General features: G+C 41.7%; 2 protein-coding genes across 3 annotated transcripts; one reads left to right on the forward strand and one right to left on the reverse strand.

Annotated features, from left to right (window-relative positions):
• Nucleotides 1-14,353, reverse strand: LOC146765551 (uncharacterized). The gene is made up of 5 exons (XM_085560011.1): nucleotides 14,342-14,353; nucleotides 8,111-8,167; nucleotides 6,590-6,644; nucleotides 2,964-3,380; nucleotides 1-2,868 (listed from the first exon to the last, which is right to left on the reverse strand). The coding sequence occupies exons 1-5, from the start codon at nucleotides 14,351-14,353 to the stop codon at nucleotides 1,451-1,453; spliced, it is 1,959 nt and encodes a 652-aa protein (XP_085416137.1). The 3' UTR covers nucleotides 1-1,450.
• On the forward strand, nucleotides 3,258-27,978 carry PTP4A2 (protein tyrosine phosphatase 4A2). 2 transcript variants are annotated; one of them, XM_085559752.1, is made up of 6 exons: nucleotides 3,258-3,393; nucleotides 14,047-14,741; nucleotides 17,829-17,921; nucleotides 22,392-22,570; nucleotides 24,243-24,317; nucleotides 25,292-27,978. In XM_085559752.1, exons 2-6 carry the CDS (start codon nucleotides 14,646-14,648, stop codon nucleotides 25,398-25,400), a joined length of 552 nt encoding a protein of 183 aa, XP_085415878.1. In that variant the 5' UTR covers nucleotides 3,258-3,393; nucleotides 14,047-14,645; the 3' UTR covers nucleotides 25,401-27,978. The 2 variants fall into 2 exon arrangements, with proteins under 2 accessions (XP_085415878.1, XP_077644674.1); XM_077788548.2 differs by having other exon boundaries at nucleotides 22,440-22,570.
• The last annotated feature ends 19 nt before the right edge of the window (nucleotides 27,979-27,997 follow it).

Below are 27,997 nucleotides of genomic sequence, written 5' to 3' on the forward strand. Positions count from 1 at the left end.
AGAGAGTAACTCATCCAGTCCTTTGTGGAATTAGAGGTGATGGAGGCAGGGAATCATGGATGTGAGGAGAGAGTAACTCATCCAGTCCCTCATGGAAGTGGGGCATGATGGAGACAGGGAATGTTGGATGTGGGGACAGAGTAACTCATCCATTTTACCTGTGATCCTGCTTCTAATGTGGCCACTGCCTTTGTGCTTCCTATACGTAATGCCACTGTTTATGTGACCCACCCCATCATCGCACTAGGATTAAATCATAAGAAAACCCCTCAGAGCAGTGTGGGCACGAAAGCTGAATGAAAAGTGGCAAACAGCAAACTTAGAATCCTGTGTTGCTAAGGAGCAACTAGGATTCCTTTGTGAAGGCAATAACATTAATGCTCAAGATGCGTGTCTCGGCACTGAACAAAGTATTTGCCACTTTGAAATCCATCCAGTCACTCTCCCATCGTGGGAGCAGGGGGTGATGGAGGCAGGGAATGGTGGATGTGAGGAGAGTAACTCCAAGTTTTGTATTAATTCCCTTAAGTAGTGTGCTAAATACAGTTTTAGGTTCCAACATAATGTTAAAATAGAGACTATGTATGTGGGGAAAGTTTTTTTTTTTTAGGAATGAGATACTCGCTTCGAGGAACACCTAAATCTTCCAAAGAAAAGGAATTTATGAGTTTTGTATCAGAAGAAGCTAATTTCTTCAGGCCTTGCTCAGACTCCAAGACACCATGGGGATTAATGGAATTAGTTGACATACAACAGTTTCTTGTTTTAAATAGAATGTATACATAACCATGAGGGATATATGAATATGCAACAGGCTGTTGCTTTTAAGGTTATTCCTTTGTTCACAAGGGATGCTTTTTGTGACTTAAGTGTCCAAGAACATCCAGGCATCCGTAATTCTTTGCTTTTTATTGTCTTGCAATTGTCCTAACTCTAAGCTTTATTGCTCTAATTGTATTACTATTTTTATAACCATTTCATTATTATTAAAACTTTTAAAATTTGAAAAACCAAGTGATTGGCGTTTTTCACAATTATCAGTTTATGTGACTCCGGTTATGACTTTGCAGAGCCATTAAAGCCAGCCAAGTGGCACTGAGCAGCTTCTCTGGGTATTTTGAGGGACAAAGGTTTGCTGGTTCCTTTTTTCTCACCCTCACTTTTGCCCCTTCGTGGATTATTCAGCCGGGAATGCCGTGCTCCAGCTGGGATCGCCGTGCCCCAGCCGGTGCTTCCCCGTGTGTTCTTGACCACGGAACCGGTTCCTCGATCCTGATCCTCGATTCCCAATCCTGATCCTGATCCCCAGTCTGCGATCCTGGTTCCCGGTCCCCGATCCTGATCCCAGTCCCCGATTCCCGATCCCGGCCTCCGGTCCCGATCCTGGTCCCCGATCCCAGTCCTAGTCCACGTTTCTGATCCTGGTCCCCGGTCCCCGTGCCAATCCCGGTCACTGATTCCCGATCCTGGTGCCCGGTCCCCAACCCAATCCCGGTCCCCGGTTCCGATCCTGGTCCCCGATCCCGATCCTAGTCCCCGTTTCTGATCCTGGTCCCTGGTCCCGATCCCGGTGCCCAGACCCCGTCCCAATCCCGGTCACTGATTCCCGATCCCGGTCCTGATCCTGGTCCTCGATCCTAGTCCCCGTTTCCGATCCTGATCCTCGGTCCCCGGTCCCGATCCTGGTGCCCAGACCCCGTCCCAATCCCGGTCCTGATCCCGATCCCAGTCCCAGTCCCGATCCTTGTCCTTGGTCCCCGATCCTGATCCCCAGTCTGCGATCCCCGATCCTGGTCCCGGTCCCCGATTTCCGATCCTGGTCCTCAGTCCCCGTCCCAGTCCCGGTCCCCAATCCTGATCCTGGTTCCCGGTCCCGATCCCAATCCCCATCCTGGTCCTTGGTCCCCGGTCCCGATCCCGGTCCGCATCCCCGATCCCGATTGCCGATCCCGGTCCTTGGTCCCCGATCCCGGATCCCAATCCCGCTCCCGGATCCCGATCTGTCCCTGATTCCCGATCCCGGTCCCCGTTCCCGGTCTCGGTCCCAGATCCCGATCCTTGGTTCCCGCTCCCGGATCCCGATGCTGTCCCCGATCCCCAACTCGATCCCCGATCCCGGTCCTTGGTCCCCGGTCCCGGATCCCCATCCCCGATCCCGTTCCCGGTCCTTGGTCCCCGGTCCTGCTTCCGATTCCCGCTCCCGGCCCTTGGTCCCCGGTCCCGGTACCCGATTCCCGCTCCCGGCCCTTGGTCCCCGGTCGTGCTCCCGATTCCCGCTCCCAGTCCCCGTTCCCGGTCCCGATTCCCGGTCTCCGATTCCCGCTCCCGAGCCCCGTTCCCGGTCCTTGGTCCCCGGTCCCGGATCCCGGTCTCCGACTCCCGCTTCCGGTCCCCGATCCCGAGCCCCGTTCCCGGTCCTTGGTCCCCGGTCCCCGATTCCCGCTCCCGGTCCCCGATCCCGAGCCCCGTTCCCGGTCCTTGGTCCCCGATCCCGGTCCCGATTCCCGCTCCCGGTCCCCGATCCCGGTCCCGATTCCCGCTCCCGGTCCCCGATCCCGAGCCCCGTTCCCGGTCCTTGGTCCCCGATCCCGGTCCCGATTCCCGCTCCCGCTCCCGCCGCGGGCTCGGGGCAGCGGAAGCCGCGGGAACCCCCGGGCGGGCCGAACCACTGAGCGCGGTGGGGAGGAGCGGGCTGTACCACTGCGCTAGCGGGGGGGGGAGAGATGCTGGCGTGGAAGGCTCCGTGTGCACGTGCGGCCAGAGGGCCGGTCCAAGTGCGGGGGGGGGCCGGGACGTACCAAGCGTGACTGGGGACGGTCAGGGCGAGCCGCCCTCGGGCTATACCAATGCCCAACGGGGGGGAGAGGCCTGTACCACAGGATATAACGGGGGATGGAAGGAGCCGTTCTCCGCTACACGGAGAGGGGCCACCTCCCTCTGGAGCGGGTTGCTCAAGGCATTACCTAACCCGGCTTCGAACAATTGCAAGCTCGGGGCATTCCACAACTGCGCCAGCGCCTCGCCGCGCTCACAGGGAAGAATTTCCTCCTCACACCGAACCTCTGTAGCTCCCTGTCTCGTCAGTGCAGTTCGTGACGGGAGCTTTCCCGGGAGGCCACGCCAGACACTGAAAAGCGCTACGAGCTCCGTTCCCGGCTCTTTCCCCCCGCACGCCTGGAATGGACGCGCCCAGCGCGCTGCCCCGAGGCGGGGGCCGGTGTGGGCGGACCGTACCACCGCGCGGGCCGTGGGTGTGCGGGGGGGGCGCGGCCTGTGCGCTCGGAGCCGTGTGGCGGCGCGCGGGGCTCTCGGTGTCTCCGGCCGGACCGGGCCCAGCGCAGCCCCAGCCCCGTCACGGAGCCTGCCCGGCCCCCGGCCCGCTCAATGCCCACGGTGAGAACCGCGGAGGGCGCCGGGCCAGGCGGGACGCGCCGCCCCGGGGGCTGGGGGAGAGGTGGCGGAGGGGCTCGGGGAATCCCGGGTGTTGCTTGGCGTGTTTGGTTGGAGGGGGTTCCCTGCTCTGGGGGGCCTGCAGAGTCTCCTTAGGCCCTTGTGGGTGGTTTGGAGGGGGTTTTGTGCTCTGGGGGAGGCTTTGGGAGGGTCAGGGTTGGGGAAGGCTGAGGGGGTGGTTTGGGGGTGCAGGGTTTGGGGTGCAGGGTTTGGGGTGGCTTTGGGAGTGAAGGAGGTTTGGGGGTGCAGGGTTTGGGGTGAGTTTGGGGGTGCAGGAGGTTTGGGAATGGGTTTGGAGGTGCAGGAGGTTTGGGGTGGCTTTGGAGGTGCAGGATTTGGGGGTGCAGCGTGTGGGGTGGGTTTGGGGGTGCAGGATTTGGGGGTGGGTTTGGGAGTGAAGGAGGTTTGAGGGTGCAGGGTTTGGGGTGAGTTTGGGGGTGCAGGAGGTTTGGGAATGGGTTTGGGGGTGCAGGAGGTTTGGGGTGGCTTTGGAGGTGCAGGATTTGGGGGTGCAGGGTTTGGGGTGAGTTTGGGGGTTTAGGGTTTGGGGGTGCAGGAGGTGTGGGGTGGGTTTGGGGCTGCAGGGTGTGGGGTGGGTTTGGGGGTGCAGGATTTGGGGTGGCTTTGGGAGTGAAGGAGGTTTGGGGGTGCAGGGTTTGGGGTGAGTTTGGGGGTGCAGGAGGTTTGGGGAGGGTTTGGGGCTGCAGGGTTTGGGGAGGGTTTGGGGGTGCAGGGTTTGGAGGTGCAGAGTTTGGGGTGGCTCTGGGGGTGAAGGAGGTTTGGGGGTGCAGGGTTTGGGGAGGGTTTGGGGGTTTATGGTTTGGGGTGGGTTTGGGGGTTTAGGGTTTGGGGTGGGTTTGGGGGTGCAGGGTTTGGGGTGGCTTTGGGGATGAAGGAGGTTTGGGGGTGCAGGGTTTGGGGAGGGTTTGGGGGTTTAGGGTTTGGGGTGGGTTTGGGGGTTTAGGGTTTGAGGTGGGTTTGAGGATGCAGGAGGTTTGGGGGTGCAGGGTTTGATGGTCCCCAAGGCTCTGCCCAGCTCCAGGGGCTGGTTCAGGGAGTCCTTCCCGTTGTGGAGGAAATTCCCGGCCTGTGGGGTTTGTTTGGGGGATCCTGCGGGGCTTTGAGGGCTCCGTGTGTGCCAAGAGGAGGTTTGGGGGCAGCACAAAGTTCTGGGGTCCCCCCTGTGCTTGGGGGTGCTCTGGGGGTCCCCCTGTGCCTGTGGAGGGTCCCCAGGGCTGGCTGGGGACAGCTTTGACCTGCAGCTTTGGGGGTCCCTTCTCTTTTTTGGGGGGTTTTCCTCATCTTGGGGATGTGGGGGGGCTCAGTGCCCACCCCCAGCCTTGTGTGGTTTTGGGGGGATGTTCAGGAAGGGACGGCATTTCCTGGGGGGGACAGGGAGGCTGCAGGAGGGTGGGATGTGGGGTTTGTGCCTGGTTTTTGGGGGGAATTTGTACCTGGCTTTGGGGGGATTTTGTATTTGCTTTTTGAGGGATTTGTACCTGGCTTTGGGGGGAATTTGTATCTGGCTTTGGGGGGAGTTTGTACCTGGTTTTTGAGGGGTTTGTACCTGGCTTTGGGGGGAATTTGTATTTGGTTTTTTGGGGGAATTTGTATCTGGTTTTTGAGGGGTTTCTACTTGGCTTTGGGGGGAATTTGTATTTGGTTTTTGGGGGGAATTTGCATCTGGTTTTTGAGGGGTTTGTACCTGCTTTTTGGGGGGAATTTGTATCTGCTTTTGAGGCATTTGTATCTGGCTTTGGGGGGAGTTTGTATCTGGTTTTTGAGGGATTTGTGCCTGGATTTGGGGAAATTTGTATCTGGTTTTTGAGGGATTTGTACCTGGATTTTGGGGGATTTTGTACCTGGATATTGAGGGGTTTGTGTCTGGCTTTTTGGGGAATTTGTACCTGGCTTTGGGGGGGAATTTGTACCTAGTTTTTGAGGGGTTTGTACCTGGCTTTTGGGGGAGTTTGTGCCTGGTTTTGGGGTTTTTTTACCTGGTGTTGGGGGGCATTTGGAGAGTGTTTTGAGGGCAGGGGTGTTACCTATTCCTGTGTGAATGGGGGACAAGCTTGATAAAAGCTATGTATTTTTTGGAGGGGTGGGACAGAGAATCCTCGAAGTGGCCTGCAAAGGGTGAAGTTTTTTTTTTTTTCTGTGTTTAGGGCTGGAAAAAGCTGGGGGTGAGGGGTGACATTTCTCAGGCTGGAGGGGGGACAGGAAAGGAAGGGGTGTCCAGGATATGGTGGTTTTCCTGGGGTGGGAATTGGGGGCAGGGCTGTGGGGCCGGTTTGTCTGGATAAAGGGCTGTTACCCCGTGGGATTTGGGGCTGGGAAAGGGGGAGCCGATGGATTCTGAGCCGAGCAACGCCTCGGGAAAAAAATCCTGGCGTGGCCCGGGGGTGCTGCGAGTGACCTGCGGGAAGGTCTGAGTCAGGCAGGGGCGGATTTCTGGGCAGTGTCAGCTCGGGGTGAGTTTGGGATTGAGAAGGAGCTGAGCTTTAGGATTTGGAGCACAGGTGAGGCTGTGGGGAAGTGCTGGAATTGGCTTCTTTGGGCTGTGATTAGTCACCACCTGCATTTTCTCCCCGGGGCAGTGTGCGCTCTCTCGGCTGGTTTCGGGGTGAGGAGGAGGAGGAGGAAGGCAGAAATTTGGCTTTGAAAAAGCTCCTGCATAAATGGAAACTCGCCTCGAAACTCCCTGAACGAACCAGGCAGGGTCTGACTCAGAACTGCAGTTAGGATTTAAAGGGGGGGGGGAAGGAAATAAAAAATAAAAAAAAAGAGATACCCACCACTAGCAGCAGCCAGAAAACTCTGTCTGCTTATGACTCAACATGTAGAAATACTTGGATTTAATCAACTCAGCTGGAGTTAAGGTAGGAGTGTGGATGCACAGCCAGGAATGTGGGTCTTACTCAGGATCTAGTTGTGTTTTTTTTTTCCCTTTTAATTTATTTATTTTTTAACACCTCAAAAAACACCTCAGTGAATGATTCCAGGCTGAATTCCCTGCAGGGATCCATCCTGCTCTTCCCCACTGCAGTGCTCAGAGCTTTCCCTGCCTCAGGGCAGAGCTCAGGCTGCTCCCCTGGCTCCTGCCAGGACTTTGCCCCCTCTGGAATTCCAGGTTTGATACCTGGGAAGGCAGATCCAGGTGATTCATGGAAAGGCTCCAGGAGGGAGATCCGCAGCTGGGAAAGGAGCAGGGCAAGCAGGGAGCTCCCTACAAAAGTGCCAGCATGAGAGGGAACGGCTTCACCCTGACAGAAGTTTAAAAATTCCTGCCTAGGAGTTTTTTTAGGCAGGAATTCCCTGTGAGGTGTTGAGGGATGGGATGGAATTCCCAGAGAAGCTGTGGAAGTGCCCAAGGCCGGCTTGGAGTCACCTGGGACAGCCCATGGATGAGCTTTAATGCACCTGAACCATGCTGGGATTCCAAATAATGCTTGTAGCTGGTGTATTTTGGGAGGGAAAAACCCATTTTCAGGGCTGTTCCTGCCCTGGCAGAGAGCAGCTGGGGGCTCTGGGTGCCTCTGACAGCTGGAGATTCACAGCAGCTCCGTGAAAACCTTGGAAATCAACCCCCATGCCTTGGAGGTTGCTCTTTTTTGAGCCAGCTGAGAGCTGGAACACCTCTTAAATAAGAAATATCAAATCCCTTCGGAGTGCCTGTGACCCTGGTATCATCTCACAGCTTTTTGCTGATGCTGAGGGGCTGGAGGAGGCCGAGATGTTCTTTCCCAGCTCTCCAGGTTGGTCACTGTTAATTGTAGCTTTTCGTCGCTTCTTGTTTCTCTGTGTGTTCCCTCCTAAAAAAAATAAAAATTCAGCTCTGAAAACCGAGCTGTGAGAGAGAGAATGGGCCGTGCCTGGGAACAATTGGGACTTTGTGGCCGGGCAGTGACATTTATCAGTCAGCCCCAGGCTGGGCTGTCAGCCTGCTTTAACTCCTCAGCTCCAAACTGAGGCGTTTTCCCAGCAGAGCTGGATGGAAACTCAAATTAGGCAGATGAGCGAGGTGCAAGTGACTCAGCTCTGCAGCTTCTCTGTGTTTTTCTGGGTGATTTTTTTTGAAGTTGCTTTTAAGTCCTGCTCGACTCGTTAATGGGGTTTTTGGTGTTGGGTTTTGATATTTGGTGTGAGAATATTTAGGCTGAGCTGTTGATCAGGCAGGACTTTGTTTTCAAAGCCCAGCTTAGACAACTCAGCCTTCTGGTTTTTAGGAAAGGCTTATTGATGTCGCAAACAAATTGCTGAAAGTAATTTTTGATTTCGTGTGAATATAATTCCATGGCTTAAACAGGATTGAGGCTCAAGTTTTAATTTTTTTCTTAGCAGAGCCTTTTGCTTTTGACTTCAAAGTTTTAGCAACTTCAAACACACTTTCAACTTTTTGGGCATGGAATGCAAGCACCATTCCAACATGTCCTTTAAAAACTGGAGTGATGGGTGGGGAAGGTGTTTTTTGTAAATAATCCCAATGTCAGAACAGCATTAGCAGGGAAGAAGAGTATGAAGCACTTTCCTGGCAGAACTGTGGCAGTGTCCAGCTGCCTCCCGGTGTTCCCAGGGTGATTTTTCCAGTTTAGGGATGTGGTGAGCTTTGCCTCAGGCCTTCCTCCCCCTGGGCAGGTGACAATTGTCACCATTTCCTGACAGTGGCATTGCCACTCGAGGCTTCCTTGAGCTTCTTGTTCCTGCTCGGGCAGATCTGCTGCCACAGAGGAAACACAGAGTGAGTCACCCCCAGAGCTTGTCAGCAAACTGGGAGGGACTGGGAGGGACTGGGAAGGGGTGGGCAGGGCAGAACAGTGAAATTTTTGGACCTCACCCCTCTCCAGGCACGTGTCAGTCTGAGCAGGCTTCCTTCAGTTCATCCAAAAACCATTTAATTCCAGGGTTTTTCTCCTTCAGGGGATATTTTAGAATTTTTTTTGGTTTTTTTTGGGTTCTGGCTGATTTGTGGTTTTAAGTTTTAAGGCTGGTTTTGGAGGTTTTTGGCATCTTTCACGTGGAAAATGTTGCAGGTGAAAATATTTTGGCAGCGTGGGGACGGAGAGGGGTCACTCAATGGGGAATTTTCAGGAAGGGGAAACAAAACCTGGCATGGGCAGAGTGGCAGGAAAAGCCAAAATTCCCAAGGCGGGATGGAAGTTTGACGGTGCTGCTTTCACCTGTGGAAATTCCAGAGGTATCATGGAAAAGGAAAATCCAGCAGCTCACAAATTCCAGAGGAACAAAACGATTTTGGGATTGCTGGAGGCCTTCCCGAGGATCATTTTAATTCCCAGTAACAAATTAGCAGGGAGTGCTCGCTGCATCCTGTGCCTGGGGCGTTGGAAAGGGGATCCCGGTGACCTTTCCAGGGGGATCCTTGTTCTGCAATCCCTGGAAGCTGCAGCTGTTCTCAGCTGTTCCTCTCCCTCTTCCTCTCTCTCTTGGAAGAGCTGATGGAACTGGGAATTCCTCACGCCGTCATTCCTTGCTTTTTCCTTTACCCTTGGATTTAGGAATCTTAAATTCATTGTGGCTATTTGGGATTTCACTCCCAGCCAGCTCCTGTCAAGCCAGGAATTCATTTCTCCCCTGATCAGTTGTTACCTTGATTAATTTGTGCTGCTTAATTCCTGCCTTTTCCATAGATTTTCAGCTTATTTTTGCCCATTTGAGAAGAAATTCCTCTCAGATTTACCTCGGCTCAGGCTGTGAGTGAGGGGAGGAAATCCTGGTGGGATCTGTGTTAAAAACTTCCCAAAATCCCTCCCACCTGGATTGAGCAGATAACAACACCTGGATTGATCAGATAACACCTGAATTGAGCAGATAACATCTGGATTAATCAAATAACACCTGGATTGATCAGATGACACCTGGATTGAGCAGAATTCCCTGGTGACACCTCCAGGAGCTGCCTCCCAGCTCCAGGAATGTTCATTCCCACCTCTCTGTCCTGCTGCCTCTCTGCTTTTCCTCCTTGGATGCTTCTGCTCCCTTTTCCAGCCCAGCATCATCATTTTTTTTTGGTTCCTCTCCGTGCCTTATCTCGCTTTCTGACTAGAAAATCTGAAGGTTAATTGGCTGAAAAAACATTCCTTTTTTCCTGCTGTCCACACACATGCTTGCAGTTTATTCTCCTGGGGTTTTGAAATGCAAATTTACTTAGAGAGAGAATTTTTGAAATGTTTTACTTGGGGAAAAATTAGAAAGTCTAGACAAAAAATTTTAATTTTCTTAATGAGAAGCCTGATTTTTCTTTTTAAACTCAATATCTGCCAGCAACCCAAACTTTTAAAATTAGCCTTGTGTGTTGCATCAACTCCTTATCCTGCTGGAAATAACTTTTTTCAGGATTAAATACAGTGCTTTAGTAAAAATACATGTTTAATCACTCCTGAGCTAGGAGCTAATTAAATACTTCAGGAATATTCCTTTGGGAAGGGGGAGCTGGTGTCATTCCTGGTTTTCAGAGGAGCTGGTGACTCCTTGGCACTCTGAGCACACGTGGAAATGAAATATTCCACTTGCTAATTGGAAATTAAATATTCCACTTGTTAATGGCTTGGTAAATTGTTTGTACAACGGCTTTTTAAAATAATTGGGGTGAAATTCAAAGAATATCCAAAATGACCCTGATGTGATACAACTTCCAGGGCAAAAATAGCTCTGGATGAGGCTCTTCCAACCAAATCTAGGAATAGAGGTTCTCCTTTCTCCTAATTTTGCCATTAAATTATTTCCAAAACCGTTTTTTATTCTCCTAATTGGGCTTTCACCTCTTTAATTTCCTGTACTCTGAAAGAGTGAATTAATAAATGCAAGGACTCGAGTGTGATGTGTTTAGGGGGGATTTTTGTGGGTGAAAAATCCCAGAATTGGTGGTGGAAATTTGTATTTCAGTCACTCCGAGCAGGAGCTGCACTCTCAGCTCCGCTTGTTAATTGGAAATGAAATATTCCACTTGTTAATCACTTGGTAAATTGTTTGTACAACTGCCTTTTAAAATAATTGTGGTGAAATTCAAAGAATATCCAAAATTACCCTGATTTGATACAACTTCCAGGGCAAAAATAGCTCTGGATGAGGCTCTTCCAACAAAATCTGAGGAATGGAGGTTTTCCTTTCTCCTCATTTTGCCATTAAATTATTTATTAAACAGTTTTTTATTCTCCTAATTGGGCTTTCACCTCTTGAATTTCCTGTACTCTGAGAGAATGAATTGATAAATGCAGGGACTCGAGTGTGATGTGTTATGGGGGGATTTTTGTGGGTGAAAAATCTCAGAATTGGTGGTGGAAATTTGTATTTCAGTCACTCCGAGCAGGAGCTGCACTCTCAGCTCCGCTTGTTAATTGGAAATGAAATATTCCACTTGTTAATCACTTGGTAAATTGTTTGTACAACTGCCTTTTAAAATAATTGTGGTGAAATTCAAAGAATATCCAAAATTACCCTGATTTGATACAACTTCCAGGGCAAAAATAGCTCTGGATGAGGCTCTTGCAACCAAATCTAGGAATAGAGGTTCTCTTTTCTCCTAATTTTGCCATTAAATTATTTCTAGCACCGTTTTTTATTCTCCTAATTGGGCTTTCACCTCTTGAATTTCCTGTACTCTGAGAGAATGAATTGATAAATGCAGGGACTCGAGTGTGATGTGTTATGGGGGGATTTTTGTGGGTGAAAAATCTCAGAATTGGTGGTGGAAATTTGTATTTCAGTCACTCCACCTCGAGGTCGGGGGAGGTGATTGAGAGCAGCTTTTCCCTTGCCTCTGGCAAGCTAATTAATCTCATTTTTGGCACGGAAAGCTGTACTTTGAGGCGGTGATTGGGGTGATTTTTGCACTGAAAAAGGGTAATTTGGTGCTGCTTAATTTGCCTGTGTGAAAGTGAGGGTCTCATTAAACACTGGGCACTCCTCGGGGTGGGTTTTTCCCTAATTTTGGGGTGGGTTTTTCCCTAATTTTCCTCACTCCAGTGGTGCCACGCTGACCTTTCCACTCCACTTGTGGGTTTGTGACTCCTGCCTGCGGGCTGGGATTTTATCCAGCTGATTCCAACCTTTTTTCCCCTCATAAAAAAAAAATTATAATAAAAAAAAAAAGCATCAGCAGCAATCCCTTGGCTTCATTACTTTAAAAAAACCACGCTGATAATTTAATATTTCTGATGTGAGGCGCTGTTGGGATAACTCTCATTTTCATCCCCCTGAATTTCAGGACTTTGTTCCACTCTTTATTGCTGAAATTTTGTGTTTTGAATTCTGGCTTTTCAAGCTGAGAGCTGTGGCTGCCTTTAAAGCCCAGGTCTGTAAATAGAGATAAGGCAGCGAATAACCCAAAGTTTATTATGGTTATAACTGAAATAATTGAGAATAACTAAAAGTTATTGCTGCTAAATGACCATTTGGCCATCGCTTTGATCGATTCCTGGGGGATATTTCGAGTTGGGTGGAATTTATCTGCTAGCAGGAGCTGAAATACATGAAAAATGGATTCTATTTTATTATTTTATTTATTATACCCTTATTTCTGCTCCTGCTGCTGGTTTTGTTCAGATGATAAAAGCACAGCAGTGGTATTTTTGATATATTTGGGATTAATCCAAGCAGGTGGGGCTGTGCCTGTGACATTTCCAAGTGTGTGCTTGGCTTTGTGCTGTTTTCTGTTACTCCAGGAGGGAAACACAGAATTCCTTATTCCTGGTGCCTCCAGGAATTACAGCAAATCCCAGGAGAATATTCACAATATTTATGATTAGACCTATCAGGACTTTGATTTATTGGGTTTTTTTAGTGATTAAATTGAGTTTCTCTGGGGTGGGTGAGTGATGGGGACAAAATCCACCAACTTTTCCCTCAGTTTTTCCCCCAATTCCAGGTGTTCTCTTGGAGGATACTTGGCACAATATCTTAAGAGAATATCCACAATATTTATGATTCAGGACTGATTTCTTGGGGTTTTTTTTAGTGATTATTTTAATTTGAGTTTCTCTGTGGGGGAATCACTGATGGGCCCAGAATCACCAACTTTTCCTGCAGTTTTTCCCCCATTCCAGGAGTTCTGTTGGACCATACTAAGCACATTTAATTGAATTTTAATTTCTCTGTAGGGAGATCATTGATCAGGACAGAATCCACTAATTTTTCCCCCATTCCAGGAGTTCTGTTGGACCATACTTAGCACATATTATTGAATTTGAATTTCTCTGTGTGTGGAATCATGGATGGGCTCAGAATCACCAACTTTTCCCTCTTTTCCCCATTCCAGGAGTTCTGTTGGAGCACCCTTGGCACATTTAATTAAATTTAAATTTCTCTGTTGGGGAATCGCTGATGGGCCCAGAATCACCAACTTTTCCCTTTTTTCCCCATTCCAGGACTTCTATTGGTGCATACTTGGCACATTTTATTGAATTTGAATTTCTCTGTGTGGGAAATCACAGATGTGCCCAGAATCACCAACTTTTTCCTCTTTCCCTCATTCCAGGAATTCTGTTGTACCATACTTAACACATATTATTGAATTTGAATTTCTCTGTGTGGGGAATCACTGATGGGCCCAGAATCACCAACTTTTCCTGCAGTTTTTCCCCTATTCCAGGGGTTCTATTGTACAATACTTAGCACATATTATTGAATTTTAATTTCTCTGTAGGGGGATCATTGATCAGGACAGAATCCACAACTTTTCCCTCTTTTCCCCCATTCCAGGAGTTCTGTTTGAGCATACTTAGCACATATTATTAAATTTGAATTTCTCTGTGTGGCCATCACTGATGAGCCCAGAATCACCAGCTTTTCCTGCAGTTTTTCCCCCATTCCAGGAGTTCTGTTGGACCATACTTAGCACATATTATTGAATTTGAATTTCTCTGTGTGTGGAATCACTGATGGGCCCAGAATCACCAACTTTTCCCTCTTTTCCCCATTCCAGGAGTTCTGTTGGAGCACCCTTGGCACAGTTAATTAAATTTGAATTTCTCTGTGTGGCAATCACTGATGGGCACAAAATCATGAATTTTTCCCGCTGTTTTTCCCCCATTCCAGGAGTTCTATTGGACCATACTTAGCACATTTAATTGAATTTTAATTTCTCTGTAGGGGGATCATTGATCAGGACAGAATCCACAACTTTTCCCTCTTTTCCCCATTCCAGGAGTTCTGTTGGAGCACCCTTGGCACATTTAATTAAATTTGAATTTCTCTGTTGGGGAATCGTTGATGGGCCCAGAATCACCAACTTTTCCCTTTTTTCCCCATTCCAGGACTTCTATTGGCGCATACTTGGCACATTTTATTGAATTTGAATTTCTCTGTTGGGGAATCGCTGATGGGCCCAGAATCACCAACTTTTCCCTCTTTTCCCCATTCCAGGAGTTCTGTTGGAGCACCCTTGGCACATTTAATTAAATTTGAATTTCTCTGTTGGGGAATCGCTGATGGGCCCAGAATCACCAACTTTTCCCTCTTTTCCCCATTCCAGGAGTTCTGTTGGAGCACCCTTGGCACATTTAATTAAATTTGAATTTCTCTTTGTGTGGAATCATGGATGGGCCCAGAATCACCAACTTTTCCCTCTTTTCCCCATTCCAGGAGTTCTGTTGGAGCACCCTTGGCACATTTATGGCGATTCTGAGCGTCAGGGCAGACTTCTGCCAGGCCCAGCACAGCGCCCTGGCCGCCAAGTGAGCTCGGCGGGCTCCCCGCGCCTGTCTGCCTGCCAGAATTCCCATTTTTTTATTTTTTTTTCGCCCTTGGAGACTCGGGGAAAGGCGTCTCAGATTTATGGGATATCTGCTGCCCCTTGGCAGCACCTCCCTGGCACAGCTCAGCCCCAGGAGAGCCAAGAAGAGGAGGCACAGCCGTGCCCTGCCTGCCCTCGCCTCACCAGTGCCTCCATGTCGAATTCCCCATTCTGGCCTGCAGTGGGAATTCCGGGAGCCTGAAGGATACCACCCCGCCAGGAATTGAGGATTATTGGAAGCAAAGCTGCTTTTTTCTAGGAGCAAAACCCCCCCGAGGAACAAACCCATCCATCCCAGGCATATTAGTGATCTTTTTGATGTTTTCTGCTGTGAAACATTTCCGAAGTCATTGATTTTTTTTTTTTTTGTTTATTTTCCCCCTTTATTTTGATTTTTTTCTTTTTTTTTAAATTTTTTTGGCCCCACACACACATTTTCTTTGCCATTATGAACCGTCCAGCCCCCGTGGAAATTACTTATGAGAATCTGCGTTTCCTGATCACTCACAACCCAACCAATGCAACCCTCAGCAAGTTCATCGAGGTAAGGAGTCCAAAAAATTCCAAAATCCCTCAAAATTCCTGCCCAGCAATCTGCTGACCAGTCCTTCCTCCCCTCTCAGTGCCTCTTACCTGAAATTTCAGGGTTTTTTTGTCTTTATTTTTCACATTCTCCTCGCAATATGAGAACAGAATTCACTGGTGTTTTGTTTTGGGCTTTTTTTGGAGTTTTTTGGGGGTTTTTTTGGTTTTTTTTTTGGTTTTTTTGTCAATTCCTGCATTTCTTGGCTTGGATGAGCTTCACTTTTGGGATAGAAACACATCCCCCCCCTTTCATCAAGGATTTACTCCTTGGACAAAAATGACAAATCCAAAAATTTTCCCAAATTCCTCAAGATTCCTGTCCAGGAATTTGCTGGCCAGTCCTTCCTCACCTCTGGAAGGAAATTTCAGGATTTTTTTTGTCATTATTATTCGCATTCTCCTCACAATATGAGAACAGAATTCACTGGTGTTTTGTTTTGGTGTTTTTTTTTGGGTTTTTTTGGGGTTTTTTGGGTTTTTTTGTCAATTCCTGCATTTCTTGGATTGGATGAGCTTCCATTTTGGGATACAAAATCTCCCCCTTCCATCAGGGATTTACTCCTTGGACAAGAATAATAAGTCCAAAAAAATTCCCAAATTCCTGTCCAAATTCAGGAATTTGCTGACCAGTCTCAGGATTTTTTTTGTCTTTATTTTTCACATTCTCCTCACAATATGAGAACAGAATTCTCTGGTGTTTTGTTTTGTTTTTTTTTCCTGAATTCCTGCATTTCTTGGCTTGGATGAGCTTCACTTTTGGGATAGAAACACATCCCCCTTTCCATCAAAGCATCCTTGGACACAATAATGATTTCAAAGAGGAAAAATGGGAAATTTAGGTAAAAAATCCAGGGAATTCCCAGAGGAGCTGGAAATGTCCAAGGCCAGAGCAGTGGAACTGGGTGAGCTTTGAGCTCCCGCCCAACCCATCCCGTGATAAAAATATTTTGATTTTTTGCCTCTAAATGTCGTTTTCCATTGAGCAGTGCACTGCTTGTAACAAATAAATCAACCATTGCTCAGCTGCTGAGGGAAGAGCTGGGGCTGAGCGCTCTCCTCGCTCAGAAAATGAAATTAAATCTGAATTTCAGGTTCACAGGATGAGTTCTTTTACTCCAGGGTCCATCCCAGAGCTGTCAGGGATTTCAGCTGCCACAATTGGCCTCTGCTGGGTCACAGCAACACCTGAAAAAATCAGCAAAATTCCAATTTTGGGCCAGCAAAAATGCTGGGTTTCACACCTTTGTGCCCTTCTGGGTTTTTATCTGGTTTTTATCTGGTTTTAATCTGATTTTATCTGGTTTTTATCCGGTTTTTATCCGGTTTTTATATGATTTTATCCGGTTTTTATCTGTATTTTTCTGGTTTTTATCTGGATTTTTCTGGTTTTTATCTGGTTTTTATCTGGATTTTATCTGGTTTTTATCCAGATTTTATCCGTTTTTTATCCGGTTTTTATCCAGTTTTTATGTTTTTTATCTGTTTTTTATCTGATTTTATCCGGTTTTTATCCGTTTTTTATCCATTTTTAATCTGGTTTTTATCCGTTTTTTATCCATTTTTTATCCGGTTTTTATCCGTTTTTTATCCATTTTTTATCAGTTTTTATCAGTTTTTTATCTGTTTTTTTTTCTGTTTTTTATCTGATTTTATCTGGTTTTTATCATTTTATCCATTTTTAATCCGGTTTTTATCCGTTTTTTATCCGTTTTTTTATCCGGTTTTTATCAGTTTTTTATCTGTTTTTTTTTCTGGTTTTTATCTGCTTTTATCTGGTTTTTATCCGGTTTTTATCCATTTTTAATCCGGTTTTTATCTGTTTTTTATCCGTTTTTTTATCCGGTTTTTATCAGGTTTTTATCAGTTTTTATCAGTTTTTTATCTGTTTTTTTTTCTGGTTTTTATTTGCTTTTATCTGGTTTTTATCCGTTTTTTATCCATTTTTAATCCGGTTTTTATCCGGTTTTTATCAGTTTTTTATCAGTTTTTATCAGTTTTTTATCTGTTTTTTTTTTCTGGTTTTTATCTGATTTTATCTGGTTTTTATCAGTTTTTTATCCGTTTTTTATCCGTTTTTTATCAATTTTTTTTCCGTTTTTATCCGTTTTTTATCCGTTTTGTGCAGGGTTCTGTCACTCCAGAGGGATTTTGAGTCTCCCTCCCATCCTTTTGTTTTTATCCCCCAATTCTTGGGAATTTCCTCCCTTTCTCAGCGCTCCCTGCACTGACGGGTGCAATTCAGCCCCAAAAAGAGAGGAAATTCTGATTTCTGGAGTGTCACAGCGAGCTGGAGCACCTTTTGTTTGATCCTCTGAATCGCAATTTTTACTCTTACAATTGCAATTTTTACTCTTATGATTGCAATTTTACTCTTATAATTACAATTTTACAATTGAAATTTTACTATTATAATTGCAATTTTACTCTTATAATTACAATTTTACTCTTACAATTGAAATTTTACTCTTACAATTGCAATTTTTACTCTTAGAATTACAATTTTACTCTTACAATTGTAATTTTTCTCTTATTGCAATTTTACTCTTATAAATTCAATTTTACTCTTACAATTGCAATTTTACTCTTATAATTGCAATTTTTACTCTTACAATTACAATTTTACTCTTACAATTGTAATTTTTCTCTTACAATTACAATTTTACTCTTACAATTGTAATTTTTCTCTTACAATTGCAATTTTACTCTTACAATTACAATTTTACAATCGCAATTTTCCTCTTACAATTACAATTTTACCCTTAATAATTTTACTCTTATAATTACAATTTTCCTCTTAGAATTACAATTTTCCCCTTAATAATTTTACTCTTATAATTACAATTTTCCTCTTACAATTACAATTTCACTCTTAATAATTTTCCTCTCCCAATTACAATTTTCCTCTCCCAATTACACCCCGCCGCCCGCCCAAAATTCCTCATTTTTTTTCCCTGTCTCTTTTACCGTTTCCTCACCAATTTTGCCCCTTGCCCCTCCCTCCCGGGCACCATTTAAGGTGAAAAAATGAAATTTTGGTGCGTTTCAGGAGCTGAAGAAATACGGGGTGACGACCCTGGTGCGGGTTTGCGATGCCACCTACGACCAGGCTCCCATCGAGAGGGAAGGAATCCAAGTTCTGGTGAGTTTTGCCTTTACAAATTGCCTAAAAATGTGAATTTTCACCTCCGCAGCTTTGGGGCTGCTCCGGATTGGCCAAAAAAACCCCAAAAATTTAACGGCGGGTGAAGAATCTCACCGGGTCCTGCGTGGGTGTGGGTCCCGTGAGGTGCTCGGTTGGATTTTTAGTGGTTGGTTTTGTGTAATATTCTGTGTAACAATTAGTATAATTTGGTATAATATGTAGTGTAATATTTAGTATAATTTAGTATAATATTTAGTATAATGCTATATAATATTTAGTGTAATTTAGTATAATATTTACTATAGTTTAGTATAATGTTTAGTATCATATTTAGTATAATTTAGTATAATATTTAGTGTTATATTTAGTATAGTTTAGTATAATAATTAGTATAATTTAGTATAATATTTAATATAATTTAGTATAATATTTAGTATAATTTAGTATAATATTTAATACTATTTAGTATAATATTTAGTATAAATTTGTATAATATTTAGTATAATTTAGTATAATATTTTGTATAGTTTAGTATAATATTTAGTATCATTTAGTATAATATTTAATATAATTTAATATATTTAGTATAAGTTTGTATAATATTTAGTATCATTTAGTATAATACTTAGTATTATTTAGTATAATATTTTATATAATTTAGTATAATAGTATAGTTTAGTATAATATTTAGTATAGTTTAGTATAATATTTAGTGTCATTTAGTATATTTAGTGTAATATTTAGTATAATATTTTGTATAATTCAGTATAATATTTAGTATAGTTTAGTATCATATTTAGTATATTTTAGTATATTTAGTATAGTTTAGTATAATTGAGTATAATATTTAATATAATTTAGTGTAATATTTAGTATAATTTATTCTAATATTTAATATAATTTAGTATAATATTTAGTATAACTAAGTGTAATATTTAGTATAATTTTGTATAATATTTGGTATAATTTCCCATAATATTTAGTAGAATTTCCCCTAATATTTACGATAATTTTGTATAATATTTTGCAGCCTACTGCTCAGCCCTGTGCTTGAGGCCTGCTTTGCTCCCCATTTTTGACCACAGCAATTTTTTTGGTTTTGCTGCTGTTTTTCCCAGGATTTGGAGAAAATCCCTCTCCTTGCTCTTACCCAAAATGCCCCTTTTGAGCCTGAGGGTGCCACAAATTCCTGTGGCAGGACAGAACCAGGAAATCCTGGAATATTTTGGGTGGGAATCCTTAAAATCCATCCTCACCATGGCCAGGGACACTCCCATTATCCAGGTGGGAAGCCACAAATTCCCTGGAAACCCTCCCGAACCAGGCTCCGAGGGAACAATTCCTCCCAGATTTTATATCTATTTATTGTTATTTTATCTCTTTTGATTGTTATTTTATCAAAACCTCAGCCCGCTGTCTGCACAGACCCAAAAACAGCCCAAAAAGGGCTCAGGACCTCCTGCTGCAAGGCCTTTGGAACCTGATCAAAAATTAATTAAGTTGCCCAATTAAGGAGTGACACCTAAATTATTTTATAATAATATAAATATAAATATAAATATAAATATAAATATAAATATAAATATAAATATAAATATAAATATAAATATATATATATATATATATAAATAAATAAATATATATAGTTATATATATATAGTTATATATAGTTATATATATATATAGTTATATATAGATAATTTCATATATATATAGTTATATATGTATATATATATAGTTATATATAGATAATTATATATATATAGTTATGTATATATATATATAGTTTTATATATATATAGTTTATATATATATATATATATATATATATATATATATATATAGTTATAGTTATAGTTATAGTTATATAGTTATATATGTATTATATAATTTTATAGCCCAGAGCTGCTCTGGTTGCTTTGTTCACTTTTAATATTTTTTTCTGCGAGGATTTTTGGCACTTTTTGGCTTCCAGATGTGCTGTGGTTGCTTTTTTCACCTTCAATATTTTTTTTTCTGAGGGGATTTTTGGCACTTTTTGGCTTTTTGGCTTCCAGAGCAGCTGTGGTTACTTTGTTCACTTTTAATATTTTTTTTTCTGAGGGGATTTTTGTCACTTTTTGCCTTCCAGAGGTGCTGTGGTGCCTTTTTTAATATTTAGTATTTTATTTCTGAGGGGATTTTTGGCACTTTTTGGCACTTTTTGGCTTTTTGCCTTCCAGAGCAGCTGTGGTTGCTTTGTTCACTTTTAATATTTTTTTTTCTGAGGGGATTTTTGTCACTTTTTGTCACTTTTTGTCACTTTTTGGCACTTTTTTGGCACTTTTTTGGCAGTTTTTTGTCACTTTTTGTCACTTTTTGTCACTTTTTGTCACTTTTTGTCACTTTTTGGCACTTTTTTGTCACTTTTTGTCACTTTTTGTCACTTTTTGTCACTTTTTGTCACTTTTTGGCCTTTTGCCTTTCAGAGCAGCTGTGCTGCCTTTATTCACCTCCAATATTTGTTTTTTCTGAGGGGATTTTTGGCATTTTTGGCTTCCAGATGTGCTGTGGTGCTTTTTCCCTCTCCAGGACCTGAGGGAATATTTTTCCTTATTGTCCTTTTCTCACTCCTTGATTTCTTAGATTTTTTTTCCCCACCAGCGTGGCACAGGAATTATTTGGAATTCCAATCCTGCACACATCCAGGCAGTTCCTAATTCCCAGTATTTTTTACCAAAAAAAAGTTCTTTATCACCTGAAAATTCTGTCACTTCACCACCTGCGTTGCCATTCCTGGAGGAGTTTTGCTATTCCAAAAATAAAATAAAATAAAATAAAATGGAAAAGAGGATAAATCCCTTTCCTGCAATCCTCTTTTCACTGTGCAAAATTTGCTTTTTTGTCCTGTCCCAACAGGAACCCAGAGCTCAAAATAAATTAAAAAAAAACCCAACAAAACTTTGCTGCTGCCAGAATTATTTTTTATCAGCGCTGGGGTGGATTCAGGAGTTGTGTGGCTACGAAATAAAAAGATTTAATTTCAATTAAGCACAGAAAATCCTCTTTCAAAAGCAGCACCCTGCCTAAAATGTGGAAAATCCCATAAAAAACCCTTTTATTAGAAAGGACAAATTTCAATTTCTGATCTTATCCCCGTGGCCTTTCCCTTTGCCGTGTTGTCCCAGATATTTTTAATTTTCCAAGTGTTTTAACAAAGGACTTCTCTGCTCTCCTCAGGCTCGGTGAATTAATCCCATATAAAAATATTTCAATTTTTGGGGGGTTTTTGTAGCTCTCAGCTCTCACCTGGCAGGACATTGCTGAGCTGTGTTTGCTCCTCAGGAAGTGCTGAGAATGAAAATTTGGATTACAGAGGATTTTATTTCATTTGAAATAAAAGTGCTTCAGAAAAGAGATTTTTATGTCCTTAAAAAAGAAGGATCTTTTTTAAACCAATTTCCTTCCATTTTCAGAGGAATAATCCAGGACCCTGCCAGGAGTTTTGCTGCTAAAATCCATCACAGTCATCCAAAGAAAAGTGCTAAATTATTTATTATTATTATTATTATTATTATTATTATTATTATTATTATTATTTTCCTCTTTTACATTCTTTCTCCAGCACTCCCCAAGAAAATTATAAATTACGAGATGTTGTTCTTGGGCCTGAAAGGAAAGATTTGAAGCAGAAATTCCAAGAAAGTTGTGTCAGGAAAAACGGGAAGATGCTTCCATGGCATTTTTGATTATTGATATGAATAATATAAATATTATAATATTATTGATATTATTTATTATATTGATACTGTATATTATTGTTGATATTTTATGTAATTTGATATATTATTATTGATATTATATATTTATCATATTGATATTATATATTATATATTATATAATATTGATATCATTAATATTATTGCTATAAAAATATAAATAATATCAATCTTAATTAATATATAATACTAATGTTGTTGATATCCATAATATCAATGATGCTTCCCCTTCAACAGCAAGAAATGTGATTTTTCCCATTATTTGAGCAAATTTCTGCTGATAAAACTGGTTTTTTTGGGATTTTTTTTTTTTTCAAATTGAAAACACCCAGGTGATTGGGAGCTCCCTGAATTCCTGGCATCTCCTCTGGAATTGGTAATTTTTAGGAGAATTTTGGGAATTTTCTCCTGGAGCACAAATGGGATTTTCAAAGGATGCCACCAGCAGCAGAGTTCTCCTCTCTCTCTTATAAATAGGCATTTTTAGCTGAAAGTGCCTATTGATTTTCACTTTTTTTTTCATTAAAATGGGATTTTGAGGGCATGGATTTCTGTCCAAAAAAAACCCCATTTATTGCAGAATTCACAGCAAAGTGCAATCACAATCATTCAACATTTCACGCTGCATTATATCAACCTGAAACTCCAGGCAAAAAAAAAAAAAAACCAAAATTTTGTCGATGAGGGTTTTTTTTGGTGCCGATTCCAGGGTTTTGGTGGCTGTGGATTTGATGGGATTTTGGGATTTTCCCCTCAGGACTGGCCCTTTGATGACGGAGCTCCGCCGCCCGGGCAGATCGTGGAGGATTGGCTGAACCTCCTGAAAAGCAAATTTCGGGAGGAGCCCGGCTGCTGCGTGGCCGTGCACTGCGTGGCCGGGCTGGGCAGGTCAGTGCCTTCCTTGGCTGAAATTAAAATTAATTTAATAATAATGCATTTAATCATGATTAGAGTGCTGCTGTTACATTTATTTTTAATGATGTGATATTTAATTATAGTAAAAATTAATAATAAAATAGAATATATAATATATATTGTATATTATGTGGCCGTGCACTGCGTGGCCGGGCTGGGCAGGTCAGTGCCTTCCTTGGCTGAAATTAAAATTAATTTCATATTAGTACATTTAATCATGATTAGAGTGCTGCTGTTACATTTATTTTTTAAATTATGGGGTGTTTATGCTAAAAAATTGTTAATAAAATATAATATATATAATATATATTTATATAAATGATACATAAAATTTCTATAAATGATACATAATATATCTAATTAATATAATATATAATATATAATATATAATATATAATATATAATATATTATATATTATATATTATATATTATATATTATATATATTGTATATTATGTGGCCGTGCACTGCATGGCCGGGCTGGGCAGGTCAGTGCTGATAACTGGCTTAAATACAAATAAATTTCATAATAATGCATTTAATCATTATTATCGTGTTGCTGTTAAATTTATTTTTAATGATATGATATTTAATTATAGTAAAAATTAATAATAAAATAGAATATATAATATATATTGTATATTATGTGGCCGTGCACTGCGTGGCCGGGCTGGGCAGGTCAGTGCTGATAACTGCCTTAAAGACAAATAAATTTAATATTAGTACATTTAATCATGATTAGAGTGTTGCTGTTAAATTTATTTTTAATGATGTGATATTTAATTATAGTAAAAATTAATAATAAAATAGAATATATAATATATATTGTATATTATGTGGCCATGCACTGCGTGGCCAGGCTGGGCAGGTCAGTGCCTTCCTTGGCTGAAATTAAAATAAATTTAATATTAGTACATTTAATCATGATTAGAGTGTTGCTGTTACATTTATTTTTTAAGTTATGGGGTGTTTATACTAAAAAATTGTTAATGAAATATAATATATATAATATATATTTATATAAATGATACATTAAATTTCTATAAATGATACATAATATATCTAATTTATATTATTTATTCTATATTTATATAATTATATATATTATAATATAAAATATATAATATATAATCTATATTGTATATTATGTGGCTGTGCACTGCGTGGCCGGGCTGGGCAGGTCAGTGCCCAGAATAAATGTAATAAGAGTGAATTTAATAATAATTCATTTAATCATTATTATAGTAACACTATAATAATGATTAAATGAATTATTATTAAATTCACTCTTAAAATTATTATTAAATTCACTCATTTTTTAAATTATGTGGTATTTAATTATATTTAAAAATTATTAATTATATGTATAGATATATAATACATATATCTACAAATAATAACGAGGTGAAAAATCCACAATTATTCTCATACCCCACCCACTAAAGAGCTTCTATTGATTTTTATTTCCTTTAGAAACAAAATCCCTTAAATAAAAAAAAAATCATTTTACATCGGGCAAAACAAGAAATAAAAAAAAAATAAACCCTTCTGCTGCATGTCTGGGAGAGAAATGGATGAATTTGGAAGGATTCCATTTATTATTTCTGGGGATTTTTCCCTTAAAATGGAATTTTTTTTCCTGCAGGGCTCCCGTTCTGGTCGCTCTTGCTCTCATTGAATGTGGGATGAAGTATGAGGATGCAGTTCAGTTCATAAGGCAGTAAGTGAAAATTCCATTTATTTTCTATTTTTTACCCTCCCAGGAATCTTTTATTCTGATATTTTCCACCTGCCTGAGCCTGTTGAGGAAGAGATTTGGGGTTTTTTTAGGAGTTTGATCCTAAAATAAATGATATCTTGTTAAAATCTGGGTTTAAATGTGAAGAAAAGCTCAAATATTTTGAATTTTGTGAGGAAAAAATGTCTATAATGGGAGTATAAAAATGTATTCTAATTAAAGAGGAATAGCAGGTGATCTTATTCTTTAAAATGTGCATTTAAATGTGAAGAAAAAGTTGAAATATTTTGATTTTTGTAAGGTAAAATTATCAAGGATGGGAGTACCAAAATCGCTGTTAATTAATGAGGATTAATGGGTGATCTCTCCCTTAAAATCTGCATTTAAATATAAAGAAAAAGCTCAAATATTTTGAATTTTGTGAGGTAAAAAAGTCTAGGCCGGGACTATAATTATTGCTGTTCATTAATGAGGATTAACAGATGATCTTGCTCTTTAAAATCTGGGTTTATATGTGAAGAAAAAGCTCAAATATTTTGATTTTTGTGAGGTAAAATTATCAAGGATGGGAGTACAAAAATCGCTGTTAGTTAATGAGGATTAACAGGTGATCTCTCCCTTAAAATCTGGGTTTAAATATGAAGAAAAAACTCAAATAATTTGAATTTTGTGAGGTAAAAATCTCCTACTCCATGAAAACAACACCAACAAAAAAAGTTGGAATTTGATCAGAATATTCCCGTGAAATATTTTATTTATTAAATAAATTTGTGTTTTCCATGGCTTTATTTTATTGGGGGTGGCGGATAAAAAATTCCCACCAAAATTCTGCTTTTTTAGCTTTAAAATCTCACTGAAACGGATAAAAATTACAAGTAAAAAGCAATTAATCTACCTGAAGTGACCAAAAAGGTGTTTTTTTAAATTTATATCAAATTTCTTTAATTTTTTTTTAGGAAAAGGAGGGGAGCTTTCAATTCCAAACAGCTGCTTTACCTGGAGAAATACCGGCCCAAAATGAGATTACGCTTCAAAGACGCCAACGGTCACTGCTGTGTTCAATAAATAAACACCAAAAATCAAATTATTGATCTCAAAAGGAAGGCAGGAGTGAGCGGGGGGCTCTTCTCTGGACTCTTGGCACCTGGAAATGTGAATCTGGAATCAAAAAAAAAAAGGAAAAAAAAGGAAAAAAAAACTAAAAAAAAAAAAGATTAAATTAGTGGTGGAGTCAGCACTCCTCAACCTCTGTCCTTAACAAAAAAAAAAAAATAAAAAAAGGTGATGATTGAGAAAAAAATCCCCCAAATTAGAAAAATATATAATAATAATAATAAATAATAATAATAATAAAGCCAATTAAGAGAAACATTTCAGTGAAGGATTGTTTTCTCCTTAAGCTGCAAACCTGCAAGGAGAAAAGCAGTTTCTGAACCTTCTGTATTTTTAACTTTTTAAGAAAAGAAATAAAGTCAACTTTATGTCTAAGGAAAAGCAGCAGAGCATTTCCTTGTGCAGAAAGGTGAGAAAAAACACCCCGAAATCCAGGAATGTGAATTCCTGAGGTGAAAATCCCTTTTTAAACTCTTTAAAAAATGAGATTTTTTTGTTGTTTTTAACCAGGGACACGAGGAGGGAACAGCCTTGACAGCCTTAAACCCCTTTTTGGGCACATCCCAAATTTTTTTGGGGATGTTTTCCATGGAATTTTATCTCCTGGGGGGCTTGGACGGGACCCTCACTGCCTAAACCCTGCTGAATCTGTTTTTGGGATTTTTTCTGTGATTCTCTCTGTGTCTCAGTGGTTTTTTTTTTCCCCAAAGAATTGGGCTGAAATGTTAATTTTTAGACAGAAAATCCATCCTGGCACACAAGACTGATGTTCCAAAATGTCCTGGGTGAGCAAAGGGCGATTCAGACAAGGATTTAAAATTAATTTCTCTGTCAAAAAGATGGAAAAGGCTTTTATTTTAAATTTTTTTTTTGCTGCTGTCCACATTCCCAGCCTTGCTGAGCACAGGAAAAATTGGGATTTTCAGGGGGGGCCTGACTTGGTCTGAGGGGGAATTTTCTCAGCTGAACCTCTGCTTGCCTTCTTCTTTTTTATTGGGGTTTTTGGGAGGAAAATTCCCAATTTCCACCCCAAAATCCTGACACCCTTCATCAACAAACCCTAAAAATTGGGATTTTTGTAGATTTTTTGTGGGGCTGCCAGGGAATGAATTGAAGGATTATAGGATCAATTTTGGCCAGGCTGCTCCTGCCAAACCCATTTTTGATTTTGGCTGCCCCAGGAGTTACTTTGAGCACCTTTTCTTGGATATTTTCCCATAATATTTGTATTTTTTTCTACAATACCCTAATTTGGAAGGGTTTGGATCCACCTTGCTGAGCCAGGAAATTCAGATTTTCAGGGAGGGCCTCACTTGCTGTGAGGGGGAATTTTCTCAGCTGAACCTTTGATTGTTTTCTTCTTTTTTATTGGGGTTTTTGGGAGGGAAAATCCCAAATTCCCCCAAAATCCTGACACCCTTCATCAGCAACCCCTAAAAATTTGAATTTTTGAAGATCTTTTTGTTGGTGTCAAGGATTGAATTGAAGGATTTTAGGATCAATTTTGGCCCGGCTGCTCCTCCCAAACCCAATTTTGATTTTGGCTGCCCCAGGGATGGTCTCGCACCTTCTCCCGGGTAATTTTCCATAATATCCATATTTTTTTCCCCCATAATATCCATATTTTTTCCATAATACCCAGCCTTGGGAGGGTTTGGATCCAGGTTTAGGGCATTTTTCCCTCAGGATATTTGGAATTTTAGGTCCTTGGGCTGTTCCTGCAGCTGAGGCCTCTCCCCATCCCTTCCTCATCCTCCCTTCCCAGAATTTCTCCCTGAATTCCCTTTCCCTGTGGAATATTCCGAATTTTTCCATGGATTAACGAGACCTGGAATTGTTTTTTGGGGTGGGTGTTGCGCTGGGGAGTGGGAGGGAAATGGGGCTGAAATCACAATTCTAAAATGAACTTTTCTGCAAAGAAAAAATGGAATTTTTAGCCAAAGGTATCCTGGTTTTAAAACCAATTTGATAAATACTGAAAGTCAGATTCGAGGTTTTGATTCTCTTGTGCTGAATTCCCTTCCCTGTGGAATATTCCAAATTTTTCCATGGATTAAGTAGACCTGGAATTGTTTTTTGGGGTGGGTGTTGTGCTGGGGAGTGGGAGGGAAATGGGGCTAAAATCACAATTTTGCCCTTTGCCTTCCCCTCCCACCCTCAGGGCCTGAGGAGTGAATAAAAATGAACTTTTCTGCAAAGAAAAACGGAATTTTTAGCCAAAGCTGTCCTGGTTTTAAAACCAATTTGACAAATTCTGGAAGTCGGATTCGAGGGGGAGGTGCTGAACTGGGTGAAAAACCCCAATTTAGAACAAAAAAAACAAATTTAAAATGCTCCGTGTATAACTTCCCGTTCTTCCCTCTACTCCCCTAATTCCCCTCTTGATTTCTAATATCCTAATTATCGTATCCAGCCTTAATTAGTGGGGGAAATGCAGATTGTGCCGGGGTCCCCACGAGCTGGGGGCGGCTCTGTGCCCCAGGCTCAGCACTTGAACGTGGTGCAATAAAGTTCTTGCAGTAAAATCTGATTTTTCCTCTGCCTCTTGA

Source organism: Lonchura striata, chromosome 23, assembly GCF_050655825.1.
Source record: "Lonchura striata isolate lonStrDom1 chromosome 23, ASM5065582v1, whole genome shotgun sequence".
Taxonomy (NCBI): domain Eukaryota; kingdom Metazoa; phylum Chordata; class Aves; order Passeriformes; family Estrildidae; genus Lonchura; species Lonchura striata.